We start from the raw sequence: 23706 nt of genomic DNA, 5'->3' as shown, positions 1-23706 counted from the left end.
GCCCTGGGCCTTGGGGAGGGGGAAGGATGGGGGAAGCACAAAAGATTCATATCCTCATCCATGAAGTGGGGGAACCCTCCCACCCACCCGCCAGGGCTGACAGGAGGGGATGAGGGCACAGGGAGCAGGGATGCAGCAAGACAGAGGTACCTGCACCTAAAAGCACAAAAAACTCAAAAATCCCAGGTTTCTAGGATCCAACAGAGGAAGAGGCAGGGCACAGGTGCTGGCACAGTGCTGGCCCTGGTCGTGCTGCAGGGGAGGCTGGAGGAAGCAAGGATACAGACTGGAGTCAATTCCCACATGGTGATGCTCCCCAGTTCCACAGGGTCATCCCCACAGGGATGGGTCAGGTTCACTCAACCCCCTTGCCCAGCACAGCCCAACCAGCCTCCCCACCAGTACAGCAACTGTGCCAGGCCTCTGCTGCCCACGCCAAGGCTGCACCTGCAGAACAAACCTGGCTCTGGCTGCCACCCCTGTGATCATCACATCACCAGAAGAGGCAGGGACACCAATACCTCCATCTCTGTGGTTTGCTTTGCAACATGAGCAGCATTTTTCCCCAGATAAAGCCAATTTCCCAGCCCTTAAGTCTAATTTTTCCCACTCCCATGATTATTTCCCTGATCCCTGCAGCAGTCGTGACTCCTCTTGCCTTCCTCTGCCGAGACAGTAATGGTGAGACAGGATACGGCCACCCCTTCCCCCCAGGAAACCCGACAGGGCTGCGTGGGGACAGGGAGCTGCAGCACCCTGTGAAGTGGCTCCAGGAGGGTCCCGCAGCTGCTGCTGGCCCCTGCATGGGGAAGGGAGGTGGCTGCCCCGGGCTGAAGAGCAGTGCTGGCTGGGTGAGAACAAGGCACCCTGTGTTCCCAGCGAGGCCCTTGTCACTGCCATGGGAGCTGCTGAAAGGCCGCTCTGTCCACTGGTGGGGGTGGGGGGGCTGCTTTAGCTGACCCCCTCAAGTGGCAGCCCCAGGGCAGGGACATCACTGGCCATGCTGGCCCCTTCCCTGCATCCCCTGCCACGGCACCCGGTCCCCCGGTGGTGCTATGCGGGATGACCCCCCCAGACAAGCTCCATTACCACGAAATTTGCCCAATCCCTCCCAGGGCACCCCAGCAGCAGGAAGGATGACGGCACCACAGCTTTCCACACACCCGACCCGTTTAATGGACATACAAGGCGGCCGTGCCCACTGCCCTGCCCACAGGGCCACGTGCCCCAGGGCTTCGTCCCACGGTGGCAGCAGCAGGGCCCGGACTGAGCTGAGCCCCAGCAGGGTTGCAGAGGTGGCATCTCCCAACTCACACTGTCTTTAGGCACCACATCCCTGTATCCCCATGGTTCAACAGGAAACACAGCCATGAGCTCAGCCCTCCCTTCCCCACCACTGCAGGTGCCCGTGGCCGAGACCTGCCAGCCTGCAGCACTTGTGAGCAGCCCCCAGCCCACTCACCACCCGAGCTACAGCAGACTCACACAGGAGGAAAGGACCCTGCAGGGACCCATGGCAAATGCAGGCACGTGATGGGTGGCAGCCTGAGGGTCACGGCTAGGGGGACGCACAGGCACTGGGGAGCAGGAAGGGCCTGGATGCCCTCCAGCCCCCCCATGACCATCCCCGGTCCCAGCCCGGCTGCTCTGGAGGGGCTGAGGGGGTCGGGCATCCCCCCTTTTCTGAGGCTGGAGCCATCAAGCAACAATGGGGTAGAGGGGCCAAGGCCGTGGTGAGGGTCAAGGGGAGGGGGTGTCAGGTCCATCGTAGCACCATGGTGGTGGGGGTGGTTGGGGGAGGGAGCCAGGGTCAGACCCACTCCTGCAAGGAGCGCTTGCAGTACAAGAGCATTCGGGGTGCGCCCTTCCTCTGCATCTGGACAATGACGTAGATGAGGCCCAGGATGCAGAGCAGCAGCACCAGCAGCACCAGCACCATGACCACGCTCATGGTGCGTGTGTACTCATCGATCTGCACCACCACGTCCACGTCCCTGCCTGGCTGGCCATCTCCCTCGTTGTAATCCTCATCTTCCTCTTCCTCCTCCTCACCTTCAGTCCCCCCATCCCCATCAGGGTTAAAGGGGGGTCGGTCCACATCGGGCCAGCGGGGATTGGGGTCTGGGACCAGCTCCGTGTGACAACCCATGAAGTCCCGTAGGATGGATTTGGGATAGCCTGGCTCTGTCTTGAGACGCTCATTGTCAAACTTCCAGTACTTTGTGCCTCTGTAGAAGTAGGTGGAGGCTGGAGGAGAGAACATGGAGACAAGGGGTAAGTCGGTGGGCACAGGACACTGCAGAACCTGGGCAGTCCTGCAGATGCCCAAGACAGCAAGTTTTGCTCCAGGACTGGTGAAACCCTTCAGAAAGGGATTCACCACTGACTCTCAGACACTCTCCCCAAGTCCATCCCATGTGGCCAAGCCATCAGAGGGGTCATCTCATCCCCGAGACACCCACCACCACCACAACCCACCCCTCTCCTCCTCTACTTACAGGCGTCTGGGCTGAGGAAGGCTCCCTTGGGCGAGGGAGGGATGCCCACCCAGACAGAGATGGGCTTTGGGTACCCAGGGTCCACCGAGCGTGTGTCCTCGTTAAAGCGCCAGTATCTGGGGAGGGAGGTGGGGAGCAGGTGAGGAGCACAGGGGTCCTCACTGTCCAACAGTCTCCCCCTGACAGGGCCAGGAGGCAGCAGAGCAGAGAGAACCCCACAGACACTCACCTGTCCCCACGGAAGAAGAAGGTGTGTCCCGTGGGCTCCCACCAGACGGCCGTGTCAATGCTGTCGTAGGGGATGCCCTGTCCATAGGTGACCAGGGGCTGTGGGTACCCAGGCTCCAGGTTGGCTTCTCGGAAGAGCCAGTACCGGTCACCTAGAGGGGGAAGAGTTGAAGGGGAATGAGAAGGTCCTGCCCAGCTGCTTTGGCAACTACACAAGTGGACAGGCATAGTGGTAGATGCCTGTGGCCATCCCGATCCCTTGGGATCACAGAGCAGCTGTGGCTGGGGAGGTGGATCAGGATGGGATGAAGCCAACCAGCTCTCAGCAGCTCTGTGGGGGGCACTGGGGTCTCACTTCCACCTCAGCCCTCCCATCCAGCTTCCCTGCTCACCTTTAAAAAAGACGAACTTCCCATCATGCCTCTCGTAGGCAGCATCGATGTCCCCAGGGAGGCCCCGCCAGAAGTGCCCAATGGGCATGGGGTAATTGTCCAGCACCCGGTTGTGCCGGACCCTCCAGAACCACCGGCCCTGGAAAGAAACAGGGTGTTGGCAGAGCATGGGGAGGACACAGGGACACAGTCACCTTGCTGAGGAGCCCTCCCACCCACAGACCCACTATATCCCCAAGGAAGGGGCAGGAGGGGGTCCTGGCAGGTACCTTGAAAACGAACATCTCCCCACGCAGCACCGCCACCGTGTCGAAGTCCCCATCGCAGATGTCAGGGCCATACTGGTCAGGTCGGTCTGGGCTGCCAGGTTTGGGTGGTCTCTCTGGTTTCCCCGGAGGGGGAGGTTTAGGGGGTCTCTGGTCTGGCCTGCCAGGTCTCCGGGGTGTCACCGTGGGCAAAGGCTTGGTGGGCTGAGGGTGCCCATCTGCGGTACCTGGATTAGGCAGATGAGAGAAGGGATGTGGTGATGCAGACCAGCAGCACCTGTGCCTCAGTTTCCCCACACACATGCCCAGAATCCCACCTCTGGGATGATCCCCCAACCAGCTCCTCACCGTAGAGCTGCTGGATGCCCTTGAGGTCATCCTCAGGCAGCTGGAAGCTCTCCGTGTCCATCCACTGGTAGAAGGGGGCCATGATAGCGCTGGGGTTGCTGGAGTGCTCCAAGCCCAGCGAGTGCCCCAGCTCATGCACAGCCACCAGGAAAAGGTTGTTCCCTGCACAGAGAGGAACCATCAGCAAGAGGGGATGGAGGATGTGACACATGAGGTGGACCCCTGGACGCAGCACCCTGCAACCCTGCTCCAGTGGCACCGGTCTGCATCACCCATGGTGGACCTGCTCCCCCTGCCACTCCTATCCACACTAGCACAGCCCCCTCCCCCCCATCCCTGCTCCAGCCCAGAAGGCCACCAGGCTCCTCTGGTCACCTTTACCACCTCCTTGGCCCTCAACTCACCAGACACATCTGCGTTCTCCAGCGTCCAAGGCTCATCCAAGTCGAAATGCGTGTCCCCCCCCATGCCAGGGCCGGGAAAATAGGCATGAGCCAAAAATCCTCCAAGGCCATCAAAGGGGGAGCTGTCTCCATGGAATCCAGAGGCAAAGAGCACCATGATGTCAGCCTCCTTCTTCCTCTTCTGCCGGATGTCCTCGTAGGCCACCTCCCGGAAAACCAGCGGCGTGGCTTGCTCCCACACCCGGAAAGCTCGTCGGACAGCCTCGTGTGAGTGGTACCGACCCAGCTTCTCCGTGTAGTTTTGGATGCTGGAGATACAGAATTCATTAGGGAAGACCTGGAGCAGCACTCGTTCCCTGAGGGGGTCCATGGCTCTCCATGGGCTGGGGGGAGGAATCCCTGGCAGTGTTGGGTACCTGAAGGTGAGGTGGCTCTGGCTCCAGCGCCGCCCTGTCAGCGCGTACCGCTTCCGACGCATGTTGGACTTCATCCGTGCTCCAAACTGATCTGGGACCCCACAGCGGGGACGTTTCATCCACCTGCCAGGAGGACATCAGGTCAAGGTTCAGCCAAGGTCCCTGAGGGGTTACAGCACTCACAGACAGCAGGACGATATCCTGGCTGCAGAGGTGCAGCCCCCGAAAGGGGACAAGCAGCTCCCAAGGGGGACAGCACCCAGGTGCCGGCAGAACCCTGGGGCTCAGAGGAAACCACAGAGCCTGAGAGCAGAGCTGCCATCTGCTTGAGCAAGGGGGCAACGCAGAAACTCACGCCTTGGTCTCCTCGTCCAGCACGCCGGTGACGGTGATGCCGTAGAACTTCTGCATCTCAGCAAGCGCGGCGGAGAAGGTCTGAGCCGAGCGCATGGTGGACATGCGGCGGCTGGGCTGCGGCAGGTACCCGTAGAGCCGCAGCCATGCCTGCGCCGGGAGAGCCGCGCGTCAGCCCCGGCACGGAGCAGCCCCGGCACCCAGTGGGGAAGGATCTGTCGCCCTGCCTGACCGTGCCCCAGCCCTGTGTCCCTTCACCGGGGTCAATGCCAGCTGCTAGTGGTGCCATCAGGCAGCGGTGTGGCAGCAGGGCACAGGGTCCCTGCCCTGCCCCGAAAGGTGGGGCATCTGTGATCTCGGGGGGCTGCTGCCGGATGCCCTGACTCCAGGGACAAGGCAGCTGGCAGGGGGCCAGGCTGCCTGCGGGCTGTCTGTCCCCATCCTCCTCCGCAGGCGTCCCCTGGGAGCTGCTGAGGGATGTGACGCCTGGGACCCTCACCCCGGCCTGCAGCCACAAAGGGGCTTCTGTCCTGTGGGGCTGCAGCCCCAGGGCGGGGGGCAGGAGGGTGCTGGGGCGCGCCAGGGCTCTTCCTTCCTGCCCCAGCCTCCGCCCCCTCTTGTCTGCTTTAATTGCATTTTATTTTTATCTTTATTATTACTCTTTTGTAACTTTCTTTTTTCCTCTTATTCTTGATTTTTTATTTTCCAAATTAGGGGAGTTTTCCTTTTAATCTCTACAGCTTTTTTTCTAAATTCCTTCCAATTCTTTTTCCTTTTCCAAGTCTTATTCCTCTTCCAAGTCTTTTTCCTTTTCCAGATCTTATTCCTCTTCCAAGTATTTTCCCTTTTCCAAGTCTTCTCCTCCAGGTTCTCCAATCCTTTTCATACCCCAATTCTTTCCTATCACTTTTACTTTTCAAAAACGGCGTAACATTTTAATTTCTAAAAACATTTAATCTATTAATTTCTTCTACCCCCACTCCCCTTCCCCCGGCAGGGTGGTGGAGCTGAGCCTTTATCAAAAGCCCTTTCACCCCCTCCCCCGCCGGGCACAAAGCGCTCTCTCCCTACACTCCGCACCCGCTGCACGCCACCCCCGGGGGCGACCCGGACCCCCCCCGTTCCCCGCCCCGCCTGCACCTGCCCCGGCCGGCGTTGCGGCTGGGCCCGCAGGTGCGGGTGCGGCGATGCCCGAGCCCCGGGCCCGTCCGTGGCTCACCTCGGCGTTGATCTCCTCGCCCGCCGCCGCCGCCAGCAGCACCAGCAGCACCACGAGCGGCGGGAGGCGCCCGCCCGCCCGCCAGGGGGCGCCGCCCCCTCCTGCCATTCCGCGCCGCCGCCGGGTCGCGGCTGCCCCCGGCCGCGCCGGGCCGGGCCGGGCCGGGCCGGGCCGGGCCGAGCGCGGCGGTGTCGGAGCTACGCCGCCCTCATGGCCCGGCGCCGAGCCGCCGCGGGGGGCTGCGCACGGTGCATGGGCGGCGCTGCCAGGCGCGGCCCTTCGCCTCCCGGCCCGCCTTTTGTGCGTGAGGTCAGGACGGCGGCGCGCGGCACATGGGCGGCCGGCGCGGCGCGGCGGGGCCCGGCTCCGCTCGGCTGCCCTGCCGCGCTCTGCCCGCCGCCGGGAGCACCGGAGCGCTGGAGGAGGGCGGGCGCGGCGGTGGCGGCGGCAGCGGCGGCGGGGAGCGGTGGGATCGGGCGGGGCGGGGCCGGGCAGAGGCGGGACCGGGCCGGGCCGAGGCGGGGCCGGGCCGAGGCGGGGCCGCCCCCCCGCACGTGTGTGCGCGGTGGAGCCGCGGGCAGAGCCCCCGCCCCGGGCCCTCCCAGCCCCGGGCCCTCCCCGACCCGCCGCCATCCCCCAACTTTGCCCCTACAGCCACCGTCCCGTCCTGGGGGTCTCTGACACCCGGTGTTACACAACTGGGTGCAGCGCCAGGCCCGGTGGTTGAGCATTAACCCGGGAGAAACCGGTTTCACTGAAGTCCCCAGAGGCTAAATATATCTCTTTGTTTGTTTTTCTTTCCCCCAAATGAAACTTATCTTGCCGATCCCCATCCCGGAAACTAACTGGCTTTAAAGACTTAATAGATTTTTTGTTAAGGACTTCAAAAGGCTGCTGGCAGCGGCAACTGGCTCCGATGCTCCCAGGGACACAAATCCCGACTGTATGGAGATGTTCCCACAGACAAAGCCACTCTCGTGTGCCAGGACAGGCAGCATGGAGCTCACAGGAGCACTCACAGACGTGGCCTCACGTGAGGCCTGCAGGAGTTGTGCATATCTAAAAGGAAACGGCTAAAATACACCACAGACACAATTTTATGACACAAAGAGGCAGATTTTTACTGCTCAGAAGTCCTGGACAGACATGGAATAAAAGATTCAGAGTATCACATCAGCATCCTGTTCCAACTACCTGAGAGGTTGCAGGTGTCCAACCTACAGGAACAAAAATATTAAAAAGGAGTTTCTCCCAAGGGACAATGTCCAGCCTGTGATCCCCTGGGTCTTCATCCACCTGGAGTGCTGATCACACAGGGAAAAAGTATGGAGCTTGGGCAGGAGCCACCAGCCCTTGACTCACCTGTGGCCTGGGAGGGACTCACCCTCCCAACTAGGCAAATACTGACACTGTCTGTTCCAGGGCTCACCCACACCTGGCAGCAAGCTCCTGTTGTTTGGCAAAAGGATTAGACACTAAAATGTCTCTACAGAGTCAGCAGCAGTGTAAGGGACACAACATGACTCAGGAGTTTGTCCGAGGCTTACAGTAGGAAAACACTCAGGGAAGAGGATCCAGCTCCATGTCCTTGCCTCTTGCTACTCAAAACATGTCCAGAGCCTCCCAACAATCTGGCAGTGCTACTTCCCACTGCGTGAGACACTCTCCCTTTAGTAGCAGCTTCCCACGGTACCTTCTTCCTCCTTCCCATAAGGCATCTATGGCTTCTGAAGATATTTTTTTTCTTTTTTTTAAAAAATCAGCAAAATTTGCGACCGTGGGATGTCTGGAACCACCAGTGCTGACTGCAGCACATCCAGCAGCAAGGATGAAATCTGCTACAAACACACTTTTCTTCAGCCAGCAGCTCAAACTGGAAGTGGCCCGACTTGAAGCCACAAGCACTGCAGAGACGCTGAGCAGGCAAGAAGGGGCTGGAGGTGCGTGACAGCCCAAGCCACCCAGAGCTGTGCCAGACATTGGTCCTTGGTCCAGCATCAGGCTCTTTGAGGCTCCAAAATGCACAGCCCCACCTGCCCCTACCTCAAGGGGAAGGAGAAGTACTTGTTCCCTGACTTGCAGCGGATTTGCTCCCATTGGATACGCAGCAGGAATGCTGACTCCTCAAACCCATCCACAATGTCCTGGAAAACAGAGGCAGGAGTCAGTACCAGGAGGGCAGATCTGCCAGACGATGGAGTCTGCAGCTCCCTCTCTGAAGCAAGTCACAGATGAAGCCATTTGCAGCTGGAAGCCTCTGACTTCCCTTGGGAGGATAATTTAAGTCACGCTCCCCCTAAAAGCTTCTCATCTTTCAGCCCAGTGAAGTTTGTCCTGCTTGTTGAAGAATTTCCCATTCTCCAGCCCTGGCAGGGAGATGTGGCTGGACTCCAGCTCTGCCCTCCCCTGCTCTCCACACCACTTGGGGACACACCTGGAGCTCCCGCAGACACTGCCCTTCCAGCCTGCCAGACAGGTCCCCGACGCACCAGGCCAAGCTGATGTGGAACGATGGGTCCTGAAGACAAAACAAGGATAAGAATGTGAGGGCCAAAGGAGGCTTGGCTCGATGCACAGAACCACAGTGGGAGATGTGGCACGATGCTGCTGCCCTGTCTGGGATCACAAAGGCTGGAGGATCCCAAAGCTGCCACCTCAACAGCTGCAGAGCTGATACGGACAGTGCTGGAGGCAAGAGAAGTCCTCGGCTTCCCAGCCCAGCCCTTCTGGACACCAGTGGGCAAGGCTGCCTGGTTCTCAGCCTCCCTGTGCTCAACTCTGCTGTGGGAGAATATCTCAGAACTCGTCCTGGAGCAGGTAGATGGGTCACTTCTGAATAACCCACATGAGCTCTCTGCTCAGCTCTGGAGACACACAAACTGGGGTCTGGCCCTTCAAAGTCCCAAATCTGTTCCCAAAACTAGGGCTAATTGGGAACTAGTCCAACCAAAAAATACTAGTCCAACCAAAAAGGCTGGACTAATTCCCAAGAAAGGTGCCCAAAGCAAAGACACAAGGACTGTCTTCAGTCCCACAGTGCCCATTCTATCCTAGGACAACCCAGCTTCCATGCACAGCAGGGCAGCCACTCCAACTGTCTCCTGCTTATTTGAGTGAACATCTTGCAGGGGACCAGCCAGCATGTCCAGACTGGCAGGAGAGTAATCAGGAAACACCTCACCTTGTAGAATACGGGAAGGTCAAATTCCTTTAGAACAGCGTCCACCTCTGAGACCAGCTCCAGGAGCTGGAAATGCCCAGCAGAGACCTCCAAGCCAATAAAGGTCCTAAAGAAAGGCAAGAAGAGACAGCAAACACCCTTTCATGCTGCAGAAAGCATAGCCATAAGAACTTAGCCCTGCATTCCTACTGGGCAAGTTCCCTACTCCCTAACACAAGAAAATCTGAGGAATGCCAGGTTTAAGCATCCAGGGATGCTGATTGTATTCTGAAGAAAAACAGAAGATGTAGTAGCAGGGAGAAGCAGGACTGCATGAAAAACCATACAGATTTACTAGATTAACCCAGTACCTTTTGGGACATGGAAATTAATTTTCCAGGCAACGGATGCACTGGATGGGAATTTCAGCAGAGTGCCATTCCCATGCAGGAGCTTCATTAAAAAACTGGAAGTTGCTGGAGACGTTTTACAGTGTGAGAGGAAGCAGGGAATGGGAAGTACCAAGCTGGAGAGAGATGTGACAAAGAGGTCAGCACCTCCTCCAGGACTGTCAGGATGACACCTTCTAGAGTCATTTAGAGTCATCATTTCTTCCCCTCCAGGAGGAAAGCAGAATATTCAATTGTCACTCAGGTTCCATATCCACTTTTTCCTACCCATGACTATCTTGGGCTGCCTTTCCTGCCAGATTCAGCAACTTTTCGCAATTTTAATCACCTTTGCTTTGGCATTCAAAAAAACTTAATTGCATTCCATTGGAATCAGGCTTCTGAGCTGACGCCCAGGAGAATTAGCACCATCTCAGCTCTTCCTCTCCAGCTCTTGGAAGACCTGCACTACAATTTCTCGACTGGCACTGCTGCCAAAAGAGGTGGTCCCACTGTGCTCACCCCAGGCTGTGCACACCAGCTAATGAGACCAAAGGCTTGCAGAGAATCAGCGCCAAAGCTAAAAATTTGTACAGATGGCTGGGGAAAGGTGTGAAATGTCTGGAGATGATCTGGACGTGATCACATACTGTGTTGTCACACAGCCCAACCGTGGGACAGGCAGGGTGACGCTTCCCATTCCCCCAGCACCTTGCTCAGACTTCTTCTGGGGCAGGCAGGCTGCTCCACTGTGCACCCACCTGGTTTTGTTCTGGTTGGTGTAAACCTTCACTTGGTCAGCCACGCAGAAGAACCTGAAATAAGAAAGATCCTATTTCAGCTGCAGGAAAAAAAAAAAAAAAAAAAAAAGAGAAGATGAGGAGGGGCCAGGATTGTTACGATGGAAAGATACAGGCAAATGTATGCTGCAATCGGACTGAATTGGGGCAACCAGAACCTTTTGGGGCTCAAATTAATTAATTCCCCTCCTGCTTCCAGCTCTCCAAAGCCTGGACAGTGACAGGAGCCCTGAAGCAGCTGATGCTCAGCTGGTACCTGAGCTAGATGTAAGCAACAAAACCACCCGTGGTTTAGGGGATGGCACAGCTCTGGCCGGATCCTGGAAAGCCAAAACCTGACATGTCTGGTGCCAGATTCTAAGGCAGTGAGGAAAAATCCCCAAGGCTTTAATGTTCTGCCAGCACCAGTTACCAGAGACACCTTAGGGCGTGGATGCTGGCAAAACACGGCTCCCGAGGGCAGAGGAGGGGTGTGAGGAGCGCTCTCCCGGGGCTCTGCCAAACCCACCTGTGGAAGGCGGCCAGGCGCTCCCTGAGGGAGCGAACGAAGGGCTCTATCCAGTGGTAGCGCAGCACCACGCACTGCGAGAGGCTCAGGTGGAACTCCTCCATGGCAGCCAGCGACGGGACGTAGGTGCGGGCGCGGGACACCAGCAGCTCCAGCAGCTCCAGGAATTCCTCCTGGGCAATATCTGCGGGGCAGCGCCGTCAGAGAAGCGCTGGCCGGGCATCCCCACCACCACCGGCGGGACCCTGGGGCGCAGCGACCGAGTTCCGTCCCGCCATCCCCCCGGTGCCATCCCGGTCCCGGTGCCGGTACCTACAGGGCAGGTAGACGTGCGTGGCCCAGTTGCCCCGTTCGTGGGGGAAGCCGCGCACGCGGCCGCCGTGCCGGGAGCTGTCATCGCTCACGGCCTCCTCCGGGTCCGGGTCTCCCGGCAGGCCGGCGGGCGCGGGCAGGCGGGGGCGGCCAGAGCTGCGGGACCGGAGCGGGGTAAGAACGAGGAAGAGCAGGAAGAGGAAGGCCGCGCGCTCCCGCCGCTTCCCGCGCGCTCCTGCCGCCACCACCCCACCGTACCCACCTGGCCCCGGGGGGCCTCTGCGCGCTGCCGCCCCGGCTCCCCCCTTCCTCCTGCTGCTCCTGCTCCTCCTCGGAGCTGCTGTAGCCCACCAGCGCGGCGCTCATGGCCGCGGTACCCGCCGGGACGGCCCGGTCCCCGGTGGCGGCGGCCGCGCAGTTGCCGGCGCGGCCCGGCAGGGGGCAGCACCCGCCGCGCCCGCCCCGCCTCCTCCGCCGCCGCCGCGGCCGCCCCGGCCCGGCCCGCTCCGCTCTCTCCGCTGCGCTCCCGCCCGCCGCTCGCTCCCTTCCCTTCCTTCCTCCCTCCCTCCCGGCTCCCGCCTCCACGCCAGCGCGGGGCTCGGGCTCAGCGCGCAGGCCCCGGCCCTGCCGCCGGCGAGGCCTCCTCCCGCCGCAGGTGAGCGGCCCGGCCGCCGCCGCCGCCCTTTGTGTGCGCCTCGCCGGGGCGGGGGCGGCCCCGGGCGGGCAGAGACCCCCTACACCCGACCCCACCGCGGGCCCTCCCGGCGCGGCGGCGGTGAAGGCCTCGGGGCGCCGTCCCCGCGCTGCCAGCGGGGCCGCCCGATGGGGAGCGGCGAGCGGCGGGCCGGGCCTGGCCGCGGGCTGCGGCGGCGGCGGCTGCTGGTGGCCTGCGAGCTCCCCGGCCGCCCCCGCGCCCCGCGGCCCTGAGGCGGCCCGGGCCCGGCGGGAGCGGGCCGGGCCATGCCGAGCAGGCCGCCGAGCCAGTTTGAAAGTACCTCTGCGCTCCCGACCGCGCTCCCTAAATGGTTGTCGCTTCCCACCTCCCACGGAGGGATGAGTTAGGCTGGAGCTGGCGCCGACGCGGGTCCCCGCGCAGAGCCCTCGGTAAGCCAAGGTTGGTATCGCTCTTCCCTCCCCGTTAGGCCGGGGTGCATCGCCCCCGGGTGGGTTCATCCTGCCACAGTGCGCGGTGTGTGCGGGGGAAGGGCTGAAGTTTGGTGTCCCGCCGAGCTTGGGTGCAGGGACCGTCACTGCGAGCCCTCGCTTCGTCAAGGTGAGCTCTGTAGGAGAAGGAGAGCATCCTGCGTGCCGGCGGGGCTGCGATGGAGCCTTTGGGGGCTTTACTGCCCGAAACTCTGCTGGAGCACAAAGTAATGAAGTGTTCCCACAGTCAGAGGTGGGTCCAGCAATACCTGAGCTGTGGGGCTCAACCCAGTCTCAACTGAGTGCCGGTGGAGATGGGGATGCTGGGAAGTGGGATTCTCTGGTGCTCTTTATTGCTTAGTTTTAAACATAAAAAATATTATCATGGTAAACCAAGGATTTCCTTACCCTGGAGGCAGGTGGTTTGACACAGACCTAGCAGTGCTCTTATGGGATTGGAGACTCGAGGCCCAGGAGTGTTGGTGGCTGATGCTCACCAGGACTTGCACCTTCTCTCTTGAGGTGTGTTGGCACTGCTGCTGTCTGCTGCTTGCTAGTTATTCTTTAAGTTGGAGCCAGGTTTTATTGGATGTCTCTAGAAAGACTGGAACTTTTCAGTGAGCACAAGCCTGATGATGTTTTGTAGCATGGCCAGGCTGCAGCTCTGGCATGAATTGTTTGGTTCAGTGTACTTTTATTCCATGGTTTGGTAGGAGGTTCAGCTGAGCCACTGCTTTAACTCTTCTTTTATCTTCACAGAGTGGTCCCTGAGAGTTCTGTGTTCTGTCTGAGGATAGGATAACACTGAGGGCAAATCTTCTCCTGAGCTCTTTGGCTCTTCCAGTCTACAAGTGCTGCCCAGAGAGGGGAAAATGCTTTGCATACATCCCTTGGGTAATGGGCTCGATATCCAGGCTACAGGAGGAGCAGAACTGTTTCACAGAGCTGTTTCAGCTGGGGTGGGATTACGTTATGATCTGCATTGATACTTGTAAAATCTAACCCAGTAGTTTCTTGATTGCACGGTGTTTGGTGCACAGCCTGTGTGGAGACCGGTGTTCTCAGACAGTGCCACAGCAGTGCTGGAGATCCAGTGACCCACTCAAGGCTGAGCTGAGCAGGCCCTGGGCAGTTGTGCTGCCTCTCATGAGAGCACAAACCCAAATATGTGCCTGGCTGTGTCCAGGCAGAGCCCAGCCCTTTCCAGACTGAGAACTCCTTGTCCCAGCCCTTTGCACAGCAGCAAGTGAGGCTCCAGTTCCACACTGGCTTCCTGATAGCTTCGCAGGGATGCAGGAGAGTTTTCAAAGAGCCATGGGGGAAAGTTGATAGAGAATTGCCAACGTTTCTTTTAAGACCTGACATGAGCTGTCTTCTTTCTTGCAGAGAGAGCTGCTCCTTGGGTTGTTTCCTGTGCCCTTCCTAAGTGTGAGCACATCACAGCCAGCACAAAGAAAGGCCTCCTCTTGTCTTCAAGGCACTTGCCTCTGCTTCCCGTTCTTTTGTCTGAAAGAAGGAAAAGCCAGACCAAATCAATCCGTAAAGAACTTGTGCTGGTCTAAGGAGGAGGCTCTGGAGTTTCTTCATCTCTTCTTCCCAGGATCCTGGCTGTAGGCTGGATTTTCTGGTCTCAGCTTCAGGGGATAAGTTACAGGGAATCAGGATCTAAGAATCTCTTGGTTTTGCTTTTACTTGAACCCTTTCAACTGGGAAGCTGAAGCTATCACTGCTAAAATCCCATTTTTTTTCCCAAGCATGTCAGAAAGCTGGCAGCAGCAACAGCAGCAACCACAGCAGCCGCCGCCACCGCAGCAGCACCACGCTGGGGCAGCCGCCCTCCCAGAGCACTCCATCCCTCCCAGCACTGCTGACAACCCCTTGGGCTGTGCCGTGTACGGCATCCTGCTCCAGCCGGACCCCGGACTGCAGCACCACCAGCACGCCCCCATCCAGGCTGGAGAGCCATCCCACAAATGCGGTGTGTGTGGCCATGACCTCGCTCACCTCTCCAATCCCCATGAGCACCAGTGCTTGCCAGGCCATGACCGCTCTTTCCAGTGTACCCAGTGCCTGAAGATCTTCCACCAGGCCACCGACCTCCTCGAACACCAGTGCATCCAGGTGGAGCAGAAGCCCTTTGTGTGCGGGGTTTGCAAGATGGGCTTCTCCCTCCTGACTTCGCTGGCGCAGCACCACAATGTCCACAACGGCAACGCCATGAAGTGCTCTATCTGTGAGAAGACCTACAAGCCTCCCGAGGTAGAGCACTCACAGCCTCTCGACCCATCGGAGAAGCCCTACAGCTGCTCCATCTGTCAGAAAACCTTCAAGCACCTCTCGGAGCTGTCCCGGCACGAGCGCATCCACACGGGCGAGAAGCCGTACAAGTGCACGCTGTGCGACAAGAGCTTCAGTCAGTCCTCCCACCTGGTGCACCACAAACGGACGCACAGCTCGGAGCGGCCCTACAAGTGCACGGTGTGCGAGAAGACCTTCAAGCACCGCTCCCACCTGGTGCGCCACATGTACGCGCACTCCGGGGAGCACCTCTTCAAGTGCAACGTCTGCGAGCTGCACTTCAAGGAGTCCTCGGAGCTGCTGCAGCACCCCTGCACGCCCAGCGGGGAGCGGCCCTTCCGCTGTGGGGAGTGCCAGAAGGCCTTCAAGCGTCCCTCGGACCTGCGGCAGCACGAGCGCACGCACAGCGAGGAGCGGCCCTTCAAGTGCGACCTGTGCCAGATGAGCTTCAAGCAGCAGTACGCGCTCATGCGCCACCGCCGCACGCACAAGGCCGAGGAGCGCTTCAAGTGCAACCTGTGCGAGAAGGGCTTCGTGCAGCCCTCGCACTTGGTGTACCACCAGCACGTGCACGGCATAGAGAACCTCTTCAAGTGCAACGTGTGCCAGAAAGGCTTCAACCAGTCCTCAGAACTGCTGCGGCACAAGTGCGTGCAGAACGCGGAGCGGCCCTTCAAGTGCGCGGTGTGCAACAAGTCGTACAAGCGGGCCTCGGCTCTGCAGAAGCACCAGCTGGCCCACTGCGCCGAGAAGCCGCTCAAGTGCACGCTCTGCGAGAGACGTTTCTTCTCCTCCTCGGAGTTCGTGCAGCACCGCTGCGACCCGGCCCGCGAGAAGCCCCTCAAGTGCCCCGACTGTGAAAAGCGGTTCAAGTACGCCTCGGACCTGCAGCGCCACCGGCGCGTGCACACGGGCGAGAAGCCCTACAAGTGCTCCTCCTGCGAGAAGGCCTTCAAGCAGCGTGAGCACCTCAACAAGCACCACAGCGTGCACGCCCGCGAGCAGCAGTACAAGTGCATGTGGTGCGGGGAGCGGTTCCTGGACTTGGGCCTGCTGCAGGAGCACAGCGTCCAGCACACGGCCGAGGGTGCCTACCAGGTGGCTGCCTGCTTGCCATGATCCTCCTGCCCCGCAGTGGCTTCCAGCTTGGATGGGACTCTCCCAAGCCTCGGCCTTCCCTTCCCTCTCCTCGGTTGTTGGCAACTTCCAGGGAGTGTGGGGGAAAGGGGGGGTGGGGTGTGCGGGCAGGTAAAACTTTCCTCTGGCCTCAGTGGTTGATGTGCCACCTGTATCGAAGTAGCAACAGACAACGTGAACATCTCAACGGGCTGTGTCGAGTTGTTGTTGGAAAGGAAAGGAGGGAGGTGGAGGAAGGAAACTGTGCCTGTAGATGCCTGGCGTTCCCTGGACTGTAGTTGATGCTGTACCTGCAGTTCCAGTCCTGGGAGCTCAGCTGTCTGTTGCAAGCACCAGCTCTTTGTGTGCAGCCTTTTTGCCCTGCCCTGCCTGGCAGGGTTGGCAGGGAGAGTTGGGTGACTCTCCTCCTGGGAGAGGGTTTAGGAGCAAAGCAGAGCCAGCCTTCCCTTCTCCCAGGGTGTGCTGCTTGGCATGGAGATAGCAGGTTTCTGCTGCTGGGGTCTCCCAACTTGCTCCAAGCTCGGTTGAGGACACCATTTCAGATCACTAGTGTTGATTGGCAGCCCCAACCTCCCCTGCTCTCCCTCCTTCTAGAGTGTTGAAAGGGAAAAGCCATGGGGCTTCACAGCTCCAAAAAGCACTTTGGCATTGCTGCTTTTGCAGTCGCTGGTTGTCACACTCTGCAAGGGTTCTGAGTGAGCCTGCCTGCCCCCTGTCCCTGCCAGCTGCACAGGGAGCTGTAGGAAGCACTGTGCTGCTACCAGAAAGCATGACAAGGAGCACTGGCACAGTCTGCCTGGGAGGAGATCATGGATTCTCCCTCTCTGGAGACATTCAAAACCCACCTGGACATATTTCTGTGTAACCTGCTTTAGGTGACCCTAACTTAGCAGGGAGGTTGGACTAGATGAACTCCTAAGGTCCTTCCAACCCTAACAGTTCCATGACTCTGTTACAGCATTCATTCCCTGCTCCCAACCAAAAGCCCAGCATTCAAGAGCTGCTTCCTAAGGGGAAGAGCTGCCCTCCTGCTAAGCCTTGCCTCCAGCCCTTGAGCACCCCTTGGGCTGATAGTGGTACCTCCAGCAGGGTCAGGCAAAGGGCTGTCACAGCTCCAACACTAATGGGTGAGATGAACACTACAGTAACCTACAACTGCAGAGGTGTTGCCATGGCCAACGGTAACCAACGTGCCAGGGGCGTGGTGTCTTATTTGCTGGAGGAACCAGAGCGAGCCAGGAGAATCCTTCCTGGGCTGCAGGCTCAGCTCCATGAGGAGGGCAAAGTCAGCAGTGGGTAAAGGAGAAGTCTATTTTTCCCCTCTTGCAGGAGTCCTGTTTTACCCCTTTACCCTTTCTTTACCTCGTCTGTATTTTTCAGGTTTTGCACACTTCTTGTAAACATCACTTAAAAATAAATTTCCCCTAGCAAGGTTGATGCAGCCTCAGGTGTTTTCCTCTGCAGGAATTTGCTGGCTTCTCATGTCCAAGAGATCCATTACATGTCAGTTAGATGCCTTGAAGGTTGAAGATGTGCCTACTAGGTTGTCCCTCAACCTTCCCCTCTCCAGCTTTGGAGATATTAAGATGTTAAGTATCCACCTGTGGAGATACTCAGTCCCCAGCTGGCTGTGGTCCTGGACAACCTGCTGTAGCTGACCCTGTAGCAAGCAAGAAGTTGCTCCTGATGGTGTTCAGAGGTCCCTGCCAGCCTCAGCTCTTCTGTGGTGTTCTGCTTGTGCTCTTGTGAGGTTGTAGTTAACAGCAGCCAGTAAGTTGCCCATGTGCTGCACAAGTGATTAGGATGAGGTTAATAACTGTTGTCCATGGCAAGTGTAGACAGATTAACCTTGCAGAGGGTTGGACTGGGCCTGCATCTCTCCTGGGGGATACTTGTCTGGAAAGGTGAAGAAAGGTTTGGTTTTCCATTTCCAGCATGGTGAGGGGGAGCAGGGTGCATTTTCAGGGCCTGGGACAGTGCAGTGACAGGGTAGACCCTGGGGCTGAGTCTTCATGTGCAACTTCAAGGAGATTAAAACAGACTGTGCTCTCTGCTGCCCGAGGAAGAGGGACCCATGATGGTTATCTTACTTTGTGCTGCCTCAAAGATGTAGAACTTCCTACCAAGTTTTCCATCTGTGTTTCTTTTTCCTTTTTTTTTGTTTTACCTTTTTTTTTTAAAGCAGTTTGTTAAAATTCATTAAAAACACTGTATAGTTTAACTTGATGTCATACTGGATCTTTAAAAAAAGAGATGTGGTAACTTGGATTTTTAAAGAGGTCTTTAGTTCTAGGTAGCTGTTTTTTGCTGTTTAATATGTAGTAAGTTCAGTGTATGCTTTACTGTAGGAGTAAAAGAGAGTCCAAACAAAGGAAGGCTAATCCTGTCTTTACAGAAGGGCTTGGTGGTGATGGAGGCTGCGAGTGTGTGGGACCAGATGAGGACTGTGGCACTCACCTGAACCCTTGCTCTGTTCCTGCCTTGGGCCATGGTTCCTCTGCTCTTGCCCAGCACAACTGCCAGGGGTTCAGTGCTCACCCTGAGCACTTGGGCTCAGCACTGGCAGCCAGGATCAATGCCCAGGGCTTAGAGAGGCTCGTCTTTGCTAGGAGGAGGGTGTGAGACAGTCAGCTTCAGCCTCCATGGGCTTTGTGCCTCTCCTGTTTCTTTCTGGGGCAGCTGCTGGCTAGAGGAGGGTTTGGAGAAGTCAGCTGGCTGTGCCCTGCTCCCTTCTTTCCCCAGGAGCCTGGGGGAGCTGCCTCGGTGACTGCCTGGCACTTGGAGCAGAGGAGGATGCACAGTATGAGGGGCCATGGAGCTGCCAGATCCTTCCCCTTGGTACAGCTGGACATAGGGACTGCTGAGGGGTGTTTCTTCTGTGCTGAGCACCTGGGAAAGCCCTGGATTTCCCAGTGAGGAGCTGTGGCTCTGCCTAGGATGTGGCAATAGCCAAGCTGTACCCTGGGCAGAGAGACTCATCAGGGCTGTGTGTATGGGATCCCATGCCAGGGAGAGAGGGGATGCTGTGGGGAGCTTGGCAGGGATGAGCCCGATTCCAGGTCATCAGCTGCTGAATAGGTGCCTCCAGGTTCAAAAACACCGTGGTGCAGGATTAGAACATTATTATCATTATTAGGACTGGCTGTGAGTCCATGGTGACCCAGTCTCGTTTCATTTGCTGCCCTGGAACAGCCCAAATGCTGTAGAAGCCCATGGAGAACACGCAGCTGGAGCTTGTGTGTGGAGGACCTGTGCGAGGTGGGCACTGAGTGGCCACAGAGAGCTTTGGATATGTTTTTATAGGAGCATTTTCTGGTTGGAAGCAGCATTGTTGCCTGTAGGGATAGGGAAGCAGATCCATCTCTGTTGCTTTGCCTTTGGGTCGTGTTTTGTCCAGTGAGGTGGGAGGTGGTGGAAGTAGCAGGAGGCACAGGAGTGTCAGGAGCTCTGTGCTGCATGGGGAGGCAGGGGCTGGCCTGGGACCTGATGTCCCTGCGACATCACACTGCAGGGCTCTCTGCTGAGTGCTGGTGTTTCCTTTTTAAGCCAAAGAGCAGTTGGGGCCAAAGCCCTTTGGGGAGTAAATCATGTCTCTATACCTGTTGCACTTCACTTCTGGTGTTTACTTCAAGCAACTTTCAAGCTCCTGCCTCTGCTTGGCCTCTTGCATTCCTCACTGCCCTGCAGCACCTAAAAGAGTTGCTGTTCTGGAGCTGGTGTGCCATCAGTCCTGTGGCAAGTGCTCGAGCCAGTTCCAGACCTGGTTGCCAGACACCTGAGGATGCTGTGTGGGGCTGGGTAGCGGGTGGTCCCTCCTGAAGGGTGGTTCTCCTTGGCAGGTATTCTGAGCTTAGGATGCTGCTGAGTAGGCAGAGAGGAGGGCTAGGTTGGGCAGAGGTTGTGTGGGTGTTGTCCAGGACATAAGTCCTGCTCTCTAGGGCTGCTGTTCCTCTGGCTGCCTGGGTCTAGGAAAAGGTAGTCTGTGACCTGGGCTTTTACTGATCTTCACTTCCCCTGACCCTACCTACAGGATGCCTTCAGCTGTCTCAGCCCCTTCCCTTCCACAGCTTATACTTTAAAAATACATTCTCAGTTTCTTTTATCTTTGTTCAGTTCTTTGTTTGTAAGCAGTGGTTTGTTTTTCATTCCTTCTTCCATACTGATTGTGAAGTCTCTTCCTTCGTTTCCACCTCCCTCTGCTCCTCCCAGCCCCAAATTCCTTTCCCAGGCTGAGGCTGGATCCAGGTGATACCAAACCACTGATGAGTGAGATCAGGTGTTTAGGACCTGAATCTTGCTGGAATCCAGTGGGTGCTTCTGGTCCTTCCCCACAGCAGGCCATCCATTTCACTGGACATGGGCAATGCCTGTGACCTGGCAGCTCAGCTCTGCCAGATCCTGCCCATGCTCCGACAGGTGCAAGAGCCAGGACCAAGAGCCAGAACAGAGATGTAGGAAATGGGGACTGGGAGCAGCCATTTCTATCTCCAAGGCTGGAGATTAAGTCAGTGAAGGACTTACAGGCATTCCTAGGGAGACATCATGACACTGGGGTGGGCTCAGACAGCACAGTTAGTTGCCAGCACAGCTAGGAGTGCTGTGGAGCAGCTGTGTGCATCAAGCAGGGGCTGAGCTGAGTTAGCTGTGGCGTGGACACCCGTGGGACCATGGGGATGCTCAGGTGGCCATGCCAGCTCTCTGGTGAGGAGATGCTGTCTTTGCAATCTGGGTGGGAAGATGTGCACGCCCTGGTCTTGGGGCTCATGTGCTGAACTGGGGGACAAAGGGGAAGGCATCCTCTGACAGAGTTTTGGGACCGTCTCTGGGCACTCAAGCCTGCTCTTGCAGGGAGAAGAGGGAGGAGAACACTTTCTGCACTTCCCTTGGGTATTTACCATCAAGTCCAGGCTGCAACTGAAGCTTGGCCATTAAAACTAGGCAAAACTCTCTTGTTATACTTCAGAACTTGACTCTTTCTCCATTGTGTGCTGAGTTCCTGTGGGAAGGTTCCTGTGCATGCAGGTGAAATGCTGAGATTCAATAAGGGCAGGCCAGTGAGGTTTGGGGCTGGCAGCTCCTCCCAGGCCCGGTGAGCACCCAGCTTCTCCACAGCATCTCCTGGCAGCTGTCTCTGACACTTTCTGGATGTGAAGATGCTGCTCTCACAGCGTGCCTGGGATGCTCAGTGGGGAGAGCAGGACCACAGGTGGAAGCTGGACCGTGGGCTTGTTTCTGAGTGCCTCCAAGCCGTGGATCTGAGGGACTTCATGGTCAGTGAGATTCCTGAGCACTTCCCAACCTGTGGTTGTGACTCCGGTAGAGTTCCCAGGGCTGTCGAAGTCGCAGCCAAGGTTGCCGAGGTCTGTGTGGCTTGCAGTGCCTTTAACACTGCTCTCCATGTGTTTCTAAGATGATACTCCATGTATGTGTGTATATATATTGTAATAACACATCCCGCTCTTCTGTGTGAGTGTCAAATGGTTTTGCTTTACTAATAAATTTATAGTTATTTATACCTTCCTGTGGGTGTGTAAAATTTCTGGAGCAGAGGCCATGTGCCAAGCACTGCCTCCTCATCTGTCTTTGTGCTCTGTCTGGCTCTGCTTGGGTTTTTTTTTTCATGTTTTCTTTCTTTCCCCTTTTTTGAAGTAGAATTGGTGGTTCATCTTCCTGGTAACCAGAAGATGCAGGGTATGAGCAAGCTCCCAGGGACCAAAAGCAAACACAAGCAGAGGATGCTGAATGGTTTTGCCCCTTGCTAGAATTGGAATGGTCTCTCCCCAGGGCAGAACTCCTCCCTGGGAGCTTCAGGGCAGGAGCAGGCAGGCGTCTCTTCCTGCCAGAAAGGAGCAGCTATTCAGGGGGCAGAAGCTGCTGCATGCTGTGCTCTGGGGATCCCAGCCTCACATGCAACTGTTCAAGCTTTTCCTGAGGGTTTGTTTTGCATCCCCCTATCCTGTGATAGCAAGAGAGGAGCCTGCTACAGAGGCCAGGCAGGATGGGTACTAGTTGCCCACCAGGATGGAGACACCCATGGAGCCAGGGAAGGAGGAACCAGCTCAGGGAACTCTAGCGCTGCTCCAGGGAGCTGTGGAATACAGAAGCAATCTGGACATGGAGCAGAGAAGCCATGCTGGTACCTGGATTCCAGAGTGTCACTGCAGCCAAGATTAGGGGCAGTGGGAAAGGCTGGGCGTTGTGCAGGGCTGGAGGTAAATGGATCAAGCAACAATTGGCAGGCTCAGCAAGGGAAGGCTTAGCTCAACCCAGCACAGATTTGCTCTCCTTGCTCCGGAACTGGGGCAGAGCTGTGGGTGGAGCACCCTTGGCACATCACCTTGTGTCACCCCACGGGGTTTCAGCAGCTCCAGTGCTGGTCCTCTGCACGTCCCTGCACCCACCTGCACATGGATGAGACGACTGCCTTCCCCACAGCGCTGCTGGTGAGTGCCTGTGGCAGCTGTGGTGGCTCCAGGGGTTTTGAGCGTGCTCAAACCTGCTTGATTTTGATTTTTTTTCCCCCCAGCACCCTGCACCACAGCCAGGCTGGCTGCTGGAAGCCTGGGCACTCAGGACAGCGGGATGCCAGTAATCCCATTTGCAGGCAGCACAGGGCTAATCCTCACAGAGCCCTGAGCGGATTGAGGTGGGTTTGGGGGGGGTCAGTGACAAGCTGCAGTGGCCAAGGGAGCCCATGCATCCCAAGGGTGGCTTCCCAGGGAGGCAGTGGTGAGCCTGCAGGGGTAAGTGGCAGCGATGGAGGCGAGGGATGGTGCTGGGATTTTTGCAGGGCCACCTCTGCCCATCTCTGGGGGGTTTGGTGATCCGAAACAGTTGGAGGATGAGCTATGCCGGTCCGTGGGGAGTGATGCTGTGAGGGATGGGTAACGTGGAGGTTTAATCAGCTGCTGGGGTGGAAGGAAAGGTCACGGTGGTCCCTGCTCCGTGAGGCTGTGGGCTGTGCCCTTCTTGCTCTTAGGAATGGGATTTTACGGGCTGGCAAAAGGAACTGCCACGACAGGTGGTGACATTGCTGGGTGCCTGCAATGCAGCAGGATGCATAACCCTGCCAGCTCTTTCATGTCATTGAAGGCAAATCCTGGCTACCTATTCCTATTTCTTTCAGCAGCTAGTTTTGTGGGGACCCACAAATGTTTCTGCCCATTTCTTGTTCAGATTTTGCAGAGGAACAGCCTCTGCCCTCCACTTTCTTTCCCAGACCAAGAACAGGCATATGGTCCAGGCTTTTACAGCTGCACCAGCTCATCTAGAGAGAGGGGAAGCCCTTTGATGACAAGAGGGGCTCGCTGCAGCCTCAGGGGGCTTTCTCCAGGATTGTTTGGGCTCAGCTGTGTGTGTGAACCCTGGGCTGCTTTGGGACCTGTGAGACTGCCAAAGCATGGGTGGAAATGCCTCTGCTGCACAGCACTGGCAGCTTTTCCTTGCTATTCCCAGGACATTTGCAGCTCCTTAATCCCTTATACCCAGTGAGAGATACAAGGTAATTTAATTGGTTTCTGGGTGTCAGGCCTGTCAGGAGGTGTTTTACAGCCCCTCTGTCCAGCTGTGGGATGTTGGGGGTCTCTGGGGAAACTGTCCCTGCCCATGGTGTGCTGGGGACTGGAAGTGCTGCATGGAGCAATGCTTTGGCTACACCCAAATCTGGCTCCTGGCCTTGCCAAGGTGCAGGCAAGCAAAGGGCTGAGGACACACATCACCCTTCCTGCAAATCCCAGCCTAGATTTAAGGAGCCAGGCTTTGGAGAGCTCCCAGTGAGCCATCTCAAGGGAACTGAAGGTGTCCTGCGTGCCTGAAAGCTGCATGAGGGGTTAAT

The 23706-nt window shown here is 57.6% G+C and overlaps 3 protein-coding genes across 8 annotated transcripts; 1 reads left to right on the top strand and 2 right to left on the bottom strand.

The window, feature by feature from the left end:
- Window positions 1-1152: 1152 nt before the first annotated feature.
- On the bottom strand, window positions 1153-6248 carry MMP15 (matrix metallopeptidase 15). The gene is made up of 10 exons (XM_014889073.2): window positions 6126-6248; window positions 4908-5056; window positions 4553-4675; window positions 4137-4444; window positions 3733-3894; window positions 3388-3611; window positions 3119-3257; window positions 2728-2878; window positions 2499-2614; window positions 1153-2247 (listed from the first exon to the last, which is right to left on the bottom strand). The coding sequence occupies exons 1-10, from the start codon at window positions 6231-6233 to the stop codon at window positions 1811-1813; spliced, it is 1917 nt and encodes a 638-aa protein (XP_014744559.2). The 5' UTR covers window positions 6234-6248; the 3' UTR covers window positions 1153-1810.
- Window positions 6249-7220: 972 nt separating this feature from the next.
- On the bottom strand, window positions 7221-11691 carry USB1 (U6 snRNA biogenesis phosphodiesterase 1). 2 transcript variants are annotated; one of them, XM_014889075.2, is made up of 7 exons: window positions 11557-11691; window positions 11299-11450; window positions 10983-11166; window positions 10436-10489; window positions 9307-9412; window positions 8560-8643; window positions 7221-8269 (listed from the first exon to the last, which is right to left on the bottom strand). In XM_014889075.2, the coding sequence occupies exons 1-7, from the start codon at window positions 11658-11660 to the stop codon at window positions 8165-8167; spliced, it is 789 nt and encodes a 262-aa protein (XP_014744561.1). In that variant the 5' UTR covers window positions 11661-11691; the 3' UTR covers window positions 7221-8164. The 2 variants fall into 2 exon arrangements, with proteins under 2 accessions (XP_014744561.1, XP_088028183.1); XM_088172057.1 differs by lacking the exon at window positions 7221-8269 and having other exon boundaries at window positions 8287-8643.
- Window positions 11692-12157: 466 nt separating this feature from the next.
- On the top strand, window positions 12158-21387 carry ZNF319 (zinc finger protein 319). Of its 5 annotated transcripts, none has more exons than XM_014889042.2 (2): window positions 12158-12398; window positions 13824-21387. In XM_014889042.2, exon 2 carries the CDS (start codon window positions 14193-14195, stop codon window positions 15852-15854), a length of 1662 nt encoding a protein of 553 aa, XP_014744528.1. In that variant the 5' UTR covers window positions 12158-12398; window positions 13824-14192; the 3' UTR covers window positions 15855-21387. The 5 variants fall into 5 exon arrangements, with proteins under 5 accessions (XP_014744528.1, XP_014744527.1, XP_088028181.1 ...); XM_014889041.2 differs by having other exon boundaries at window positions 12161-12408; XM_088172055.1 differs by lacking the exon at window positions 12158-12398 and adding an exon at window positions 12467-12959.
- Window positions 21388-23706: the final 2319 nt, after the last annotated feature.

This window comes from Sturnus vulgaris, chromosome 12, assembly GCF_052056855.1.
Source record: "Sturnus vulgaris isolate bStuVul1 chromosome 12, bStuVul1.hap1, whole genome shotgun sequence".
In the NCBI taxonomy this organism is placed as follows: Eukaryota; Metazoa; Chordata; class Aves; order Passeriformes; family Sturnidae; genus Sturnus; species Sturnus vulgaris.
This window is presented reverse-complemented; position numbering and strand designations above follow the sequence as displayed.

Coding starts and splice junctions, on each gene's coding strand:
- MMP15 (XM_014889073.2), bottom strand. CDS start 6,233: ATGGCAGGAGGGGGCGGCGCCCCCTGGCGGGCGGGCGGGCGCCTCCCG. Junction 2,879..3,118: donor GAAGTTCGTCTTTTTTAAAG/GTGAGCAGGGAA, acceptor TTCCCCCTCTAG/GTGACCGGTACTGGCTCTTC. Junction 2,248..2,498: donor CTTCCTCAGCCCAGACGCCT/GTAAGTAGAGGA, acceptor TCTCTCCTCCAG/CCTCCACCTACTTCTACAGA.
- USB1 (XM_088172057.1), bottom strand. CDS start 11,660: ATGAGCGCCGCGCTGGTGGGCTACAGCAGCTCCGAGGAGGAGCAGGAG. Junction 11,167..11,298: donor CACGCACGTCTACCTGCCCT/GTAGGTACCGGC, acceptor GCTGCCCCGCAG/ATATTGCCCAGGAGGAATTC. Junction 9,413..10,435: donor ACCAACCAGAACAAAACCAG/GTGGGTGCACAG, acceptor GCCTTTCTTTAG/GACCTTTATTGGCTTGGAGG.
- ZNF319 (XM_014889042.2), top strand. CDS start 14,193: ATGTCAGAAAGCTGGCAGCAGCAACAGCAGCAACCACAGCAGCCGCCG.